The 7,500-nt window shown below is 42.8% G+C and overlaps 1 protein-coding gene across 1 annotated transcript in view; it reads right to left on the bottom strand.

Annotated features, from left to right (window-relative positions):
• Positions 1–1,648: 1,648 nt before the first annotated feature.
• The window catches only part of LOC148958912 (uncharacterized), a 6,354-nt gene continuing 502 nt past the window's right edge, over positions 1,649–7,500 (bottom strand). The window contains exons 1-2 of the mRNA XM_089111641.1: positions 7,183–7,500; positions 1,649–7,131 (exon numbers count right to left, since the gene is read on the bottom strand). The exon at positions 7,183–7,500 is cut by the window's right edge and continues 502 nt beyond it. Coding sequence (XP_088967767.1) covers positions 1,825–7,131; positions 7,183–7,500 — 5,625 coding nt within the window. The 3' untranslated portion in view covers positions 1,649–1,824. The remainder of the gene's footprint in view (positions 7,132–7,182) is intronic.

The following is a 7,500-nucleotide window of genomic DNA, read 5'->3' as shown; positions in this document are numbered from 1 at the left end:
AAACCTGGTTTGCTGGATCCTTTGAGCGAAGCTCTTTCTGTCTCCGTCTCAATAGACGAGGGTTGCCCGCTCCTTTGATCGACAGCACGTCCGTCTATATCAACAAAGTCCTTCTTGCCGTCTCTGTTCCTTGAAACCTGGTTTGCTGGATCCTTTGAGCGAAGCTCTTTCTGTCTCCGTCTCAATAGACGAGGGTTGCCCGCTCCTTTGATCGGCCGCTCGTCCGTCTCTATTCTCAAAGTCCTTCTTGCCGTCTCTGTTCCTTGAAACCTGGTTTGCTGGATCCTTTGAGCGAAGCTCCTTCTGTCTCCGTCTCAATAGACGAGGGTTGCCCGCTCCTTTGATCGGCCGCTCGTCCGTCTCTATTCTCAAAGTCCTTCTTGCCGTCTCTGTTCCTTGAAACCTGGTTTGCTGGATCCTTTGAGCGAAGCTCTTTCTGTCTCCGTCTCAATAGACGAGGGTTGCCCGCTCCTTTGATCGGCAGCACGTCCGTCTCTATTCTCAAACATTGCCTTTGTGATTCGTTTGTTCATAAATGTGTTGACTGATTGAAGTTGTTGGTGTCATTGTATCGTATGTCCGATGGTTCGCTTGTTAGATAGATGACAGACTCACGTGTTTGTTTTCATTTTCACTTGTTTGTTGCCTGTGCGATTCGGTTGTTTGTTTCATAAAGGTCTTGATTGATAGAAGTCTTCGGATGTGTCCTCGGATGTCATGTCTGATCATTCGCTTGATAATCAGATGGATAGATGAATAACTCACTTGTTTGTATTCCCTTCTACTCGATTGTTGTTTGTGTGAGTCGCTTGTTTCATCAAGGTCTTGTTTGATAGAACTCCTGGGTGCTTTTGCATCTCATGTCCGGTGATTCGCTTGCTATCTAGATTAATAGCTAACTAACTTATTTCTCTTCTCTTCTACTTGATGCTTCTATTTGATTGTTATGTCCGATGATTCGCCTTTCAGATAGATAGTCGTGATAGATAGATAGTCATGATAGATAGATAGTCATGATAGATGGATAGTCATGATAGATAGATAGTCATGATAGATAGATAGTCGTGATAGATAGATAGTCATGATAGATAGATAGTCGTGATAGATAGATAGTCATGATAGATAGATAGTCATGATAGATAGATAGTCATGATAGATAGATAGTCGTGATAGATAGATAGTCATGATAGATAGATAGTCATGATAGATAGATAGTCATGATAGATGGATAGTCGTGATAGATAGATAGTCGTGATAGATAGATGGTCGTGATAGATGGATAGTCATGATAGATAGATAGTCATGATAGATAGATAGTCATGATAGATGGATAGTCATGATAGATAGATAGTCATGATAGATAGATAGTCGTGATAGATAGATAGTCATGATTGTTTGAAAGACCGTCCGCGACTTTTGATCCTTAAGCCCGAAGGCTAAAAACTAACTAACTAACTACGAATACGAACCTAATTTATACTATTAACGACGTAAACAACTTTAAAATATTGTCACTAGTTTGATTGTCCATTACGCAAGGGATTAACAAATACTGTCCTCTAAAAACACATTAACACTCTCTACTAACCAACCATTGTCCAATTTAACGCAAAACAACTTGCTCAAACAACTATTGTGTCCAGACGCGTAAAAGTTATTGTTCCAATCAACAATTACAAGAATGAAAGTATCACATGTCTGTCTTCTGAACATTCTCCCCCTCCTTGACAGCTATGCATGTCAACTGAAAATCCTTCATCTTGTGATATCTGCAACGTCACATCAAGAAAAATACATCCATTAACAAATGCCACCAGCAACCATTCAACAATGCTCCAAAAGGCATAATTTTGTCACTGGTCTCTGCAATAGCTTTTTTCCCAGTTGTACTTGTGCCACTCTCACTTTTCCATCTTTTCCAGGAAATACTTGGGTGACTTTTGCAAGGGGCCAATGAGCTCTGGGGCTATCAGGCGATATAACAATAACAATATCCCCTACCTTCAAATTTTTCTTCTCTTTGTGCCATTTTGTCGTTGGATTTAGTCCTGGTAGCCATTCTTTCAACCAACGTTGCCAGAAGTGCTTCACCAGTTCTTGAACACGTCGCCATCGTTTCCTTGGACTGAACGTTGTCTGGTCTACCGTTTCTGGTGCAAATCTGCCTCCCATTTGGCCATGGAGAAAGTGATTCGGGGTCAAAGGTACATCATCATCCACATTTGCTGTCTGGTATGTCAGCGGTCTTGAATTCAGCAACGATTCTGCTCCTGTGATGGCAGTCATCAACTCTTCATCGGACACATTTGCATCTGTCAGGATTCCTTTCAACGCACGTTTTGCTGCCTTGATCATAATTTCATGAGCTCCTCCAAAATGTGGTGACAAAGGAGGATTGAAATGCCATTTGATACCACGATTTGCAGCACTCTGGATGATTCGATTCTGGTCCAATCTTTTAACGAGCTCCTGTAGCTCCTTGTCAGCTGCTACGAAATTGCCACCATTGTCAGAAAAAACTTCTTCAGGCTTCCCACGACGACTCACCATTCGATAAAAGGCATTCAAGAATGAATCAGTATCCAGGGCAAATGCCATTTCCAAGTGTACTGCTCTGGTAGCTAGGCATGTGAAAAGACAAAGATATCGTTTTTCTCTTCGCTTACCTCTCCCTTGCATGGTGATGAATGGTCCTCCATAATCTACAGCTACTCTTTCAAAGGCTCGCAATGACATTGCCAATCTAATGCTTGGTAGGGGTGCCATGATCTGACTGCATGCCCTCGCCTTTCGTCTTTTGCACCAGTTGCATTCGTTTTCCCATTCTCTTATCTCTTCTCTTGCTGAAATTATCCAAAAACGACTCGAAATAGCAGCCAATGTCTGATTTGTGCCACCTGCATGATGATCCTTTTCATGATAGAATTTCACGATCAGCTTTGTAACCCAGTTCTTCCTTGGTAGAATAATAGGATATTTTGCATCGTATGGCAGGAAGTCAGCATACCTCAATCTTCCATTACACCGTAGAAGTCCATCTTCATCGATTCGTGGCTGTAACACAATCAATTTGCTGTCACTCTTCATTTGCTTTCCTTTCAACAGTTGCTGGTATTCGGTTGCAAATGCATTTTGCTGCACGTCTCGAATGATATGAATTTCTGCATCTTTGATCTCTTCATATGTCAATTCTCCATTAATTCTTTCTTTTTTTGCTGTTCGACAGTTGTCCAAGAAACGGCAAACCCATGCTACAAGTCTTGTAAGTCGAAGCCAGCTTGAAAAATGAGAAGGATCCAAATACCAAGAATTCTCCTTACCCGCTTTCATCAGTTTACTTGGTTCCACTTGTTCACCAGTCGTAGATTTCTTTTTGCTAACTGCATCAGCAAACAATGATTGTTTCTCTTCATGATTTTCTGTTACGGACTTCATCTTTGAACGACCAGACTTCTTCTGCTCCGATACTGCTTCCATTGACATCTCAAATTGATTATTAGGCCATTCATCCTCAGCCATTTCCAAGAATTCTGGTCCTTTCCACCATTGCTCACTGTTTGCCAACGCAGATGCTACCATCTCTCTTGTCAAGTGATCAGCAGGATTATCCTTCGTGGGAACATATCTCCATTGCTCAGGGTTTGTCATGTTTTGAATCTCACCAACACGATTTGCAACAAATGGCTTGAAACATCTGCTATGTCCTCTGATCCACCAAAGTGTGTTCATGCTGTCACACCAGAATTTGACTTGCTTCACTGACACTTGCATTGCATTCGCTACCGATACCGCCAATCGAAGTCCTGTGACTGCTCCCATTAGTTCCATCCTTGGAATGCTCATAGCTGCCAGTGGTGCAACACGTGACTTTGCTGCGACAATATTAGTAGTAGCTGCATGATCAACGTAGACATACCTTGCATAAATAACAGCTCCATAAGCTTCTTCTGATGCATCACTGAAAACGTGTAATTGCATTGATTGAACATCTTTATGCTTGCCAGTGTGAAGACATCTTGGCACTGAAAGATTTGACAACTCGTGAAGTTCACTGTACCAACTCTGAATCTTTGACTTGACTTCGCCATCGAGCTCATCATCCCAATCGAAGCCTTGTCGCCAGATTTCCTGCATTACCACTTTTGCTCTAACGATGAATGGTGCCAAGAAACCAAGAGGGTCAAACAATGATGCAATGGTTCTCAGAAACGATCTCTTTGTGATGATTTGATTTTCTTCAGGTGGGCTTGAGTGAAAACTGAAAATATCCTCCTTTGCTCGCCAAAGTATTCCAAGGGTCTTTACAGTTGGAAGCTCTCCATTGTCCAAATCAATTTCAGATGCTCTGTCTTCTACTGGGATTACAGAGAGAACTTCTGGAGAATTAGAGAGCCACTTTCTTGCATGCATGCCTGCCTTGTTCCATAGAGCTGCAAGCTGATGATACAGTTGGATTCCCTTTTCGTCATCTTGTACTGAATCAATGCTGTCATCCATGTAGGTTGACTTGAGTGCAGTTTCTGAAGCCATCGGATATTCTGATCTGTACAACTGAGCATGCTTTTGAATCACAAACTGTGCTTGAAACGGTGAACTTGTTATACCAAACACCACTCGGCTGAATTCATACTCCTCTGGATCTCTGTCCTGGTCACATCTTCTCCAAAGAAATCGATGATACACACGGTCAGCTTCTGGAATCTGAATCCTCAAATACATCTCAGCAATGTCACAGACAACAGCGACGGGATGACATCTAAAGCGTAGCAAAACATCAAACAATTCTCGTTGCAGCTTCGGGCCTGAATGTATCATGTCATTCAAGGATGTCCCTTCATACTTTGCTGAAGCATCAAAGACGATTCTGATCTTGGTGGTCGCTTTGTTGGGTTTCAATATAGCAAAATGAGGAAGATACCACTTGCTGTCAGGTTGCTTCTCAGAGACTGGAACCTTTCGTATGTATCCTTTGTCCAAATATTGATCAATGACTTCATCGTATGCCTTCATCACATCTGGGTTCTTGAGCAAACGTTTCTCGGTGTTCTGAAGTCTTTTCATTGCCATTTTGTGATTGTTCACCATTCTATAACTATCTTCTTTCCATGGTACTCCAACTTCATATCGACCATCAATGAACCTGAAAGAATTCTCAGCTTTTTCCAATGCAGCCTTCTCATCAGGACTCACCACTGTTGTCTGGGTGAACGTTCCAGCTGAGTCGATATCCCAAAACTTCTTCATTGTTGAGTTGATTTCATCGACATCAGATCTGCTTGTAGTAAACAAAGTCGTCTTGCTGAAATGGGTATCAGGGATCTTCTTGCCTTCTGGACATCCTACGCATGTCCACCCCAATGGCGTTCGTCTGGCAATGGGCTCTCCTTCTTGTCCCCTGACTTCTTCGTAAGAATAGTGCATGTCAAGGTAGTCAATACCAATCAGCAAATCCACGATAGGTCTCAAACCGGTGTCTGGAAAATCAATGTGCTTCAAATGAGGCCATTTGTCTGCTAGATGTGACCATTGGATGACCTTCATGTTTCCAGTTACTCTCTTTGCAGTAAGTGCTTTTACTCTGATGTCAACATCACCACTTACACTTTCAAGTCCAAACTCGACAGGCATGGTTTGAAAAGACTTGCAATCTCCATTCAAAACATTGACCTTTATTGTTTCAAAGGTACCATTGAGACCCAGTTCTGCTGCAACATCTTCATTCACATACGTTTGAGTGCTGGCATCATCAAGAAGTGCGTTCAATTTCAATCTTCGACAGCCATTTTTCAAAACAACCGGAATGGTTCTCAATGCTGTTGCTCCTTTGACATCTGATTTTGAGCACACCATCGTTGTTTGTGTTGCAAAATTCCTCTGCAAACGCTCCCCCTCCGTGACTGACGATGACAACTGTTGCTGACTGCTACTGCTGACTGATTGCTGATTGAAGGCTTCTGGTGTCCTTGTTTCATTGCTGTTTTGCTTTCCAGTGATCCTGTTACCCATGCTATGCAGCAACTTGTTGTGTGTTTCCTGACATCCACGAATACCACACACTCTACTTCGAGTACATTTACTACCACTGTGGTCATCACCAAGGCACCGAAAACACAATTTGAAATGCTTTGCCACATTCCATCGCTGTCGAATGTCCATGTTTCGAAAAGCATCACATGCCCATACACCATGTCTACCATTGCACACTTTGCACAGTCGCTGCTTACCGTATTTCCCACCAGTGACACCTGATCTACCAACTTGAAAACGATTCACTTGTGTTAATTCTTCAGTAGCACCAAAGAATGTGGTTTTCTTCTCTCCTGCTAAGTTTCTTGATCTACTGTTTCTTCTTTCGCTTGATACACCATGCACTGTCTCTCTTGCAACTGTGTAGAATTCAGACTCTTGAATCACCCACATCTTCAGTGTTTCAACGCATTCTCTTCTTCGATTCTCAAAGATCCATCGATTGTACTGCGTCAGCAGTGTTTCTGGAAGTTTCTTCAGTAGCTTGATGTAGAGAGATCCATTTCCCAATTCATCGTGACGTCCACTCTCCAGTAGATTCACCACCAGAACATCAAGTAGATCTGCAAACTTCTCTATGTCTTTTGAACATCCATCTCTCACTGGTTTGAAATTATCCATGTCCTCCAAGTGAATTGCGATTTCCCTCCTCTTGCCACCAAATTTTCGCTCTAACCTGTCCTTTGCAGCTTCATATGCAGCTCCAGAAAAGCCAAGATTCTCGATCGCTTCCAGTGCAACGCCAGATAGATATTGCCTCAACTGCAGCAGCTTGTATTCAGGAGTCGCAGGAGCTCTGTCAATGCAAGCCAGAAATGCAGCTTTCCAGTTCTCATACTTTCGCTTGTCACCAGAGAAAACGGGAATCGCAACACGCTGCAGCTGTCGCCACATGTCCTGACCAAGTGACTCTTCGTGTGAATATCGCTCAGATCGTCTGTGATCACCACCAAATCTGACTGACTGTTGCAGTTGCTGTGAATGTTCCTCCGGGGTCATTGGAAACTGACTTCTTTTCGCGCCAACACCGACATTGGTTGACTTGTGCTGAAGCTCTTGTCGCTCAGAATTGTTGTGAAATTGAGAAGAATCAAATTTCGCTTCCTGAAATGGCAAATAAGTCTCTTGATTAAATCTAGGTGCTCCAAGGCTTACCTTTCGATCCTCTCGTGGGTTGTAAGATCCCGCTGTCTTACTTGATTCTGAATCTCTTCGTTCATCCAGATACTCCTGTACTCTGTTGTGGGTCTCTTCGAATTCTTGCACCAATTGCTCCATTTCCTGAGTAACTTTTTGTCTTGCTGTTCCGTTCTTCTGCCATTGATAGTGCTCTGACAGTGCGATCATGATCTTCAGTGCCCTTTCTTGTGTGCTGTCCAATTTCGTTTGCCCATCTCGAACCTGATGTCTGTTTGGTAGATCCATTTCTTCCACCAGTTCCAACAACTGCTTTCTTGCACGTGTGAACGCCGA

This window comes from Rhopilema esculentum, chromosome 11 (assembly GCF_057945365.1).
Source record: "Rhopilema esculentum isolate cy_ngs chromosome 11, ASM5794536v1, whole genome shotgun sequence".
Taxonomy (NCBI): domain Eukaryota; kingdom Metazoa; phylum Cnidaria; class Scyphozoa; order Rhizostomeae; family Rhizostomatidae; genus Rhopilema; species Rhopilema esculentum.
Note: the sequence above shows the minus strand (reverse complement) of the source record. Positions and strands in the feature narration are given on the sequence as shown.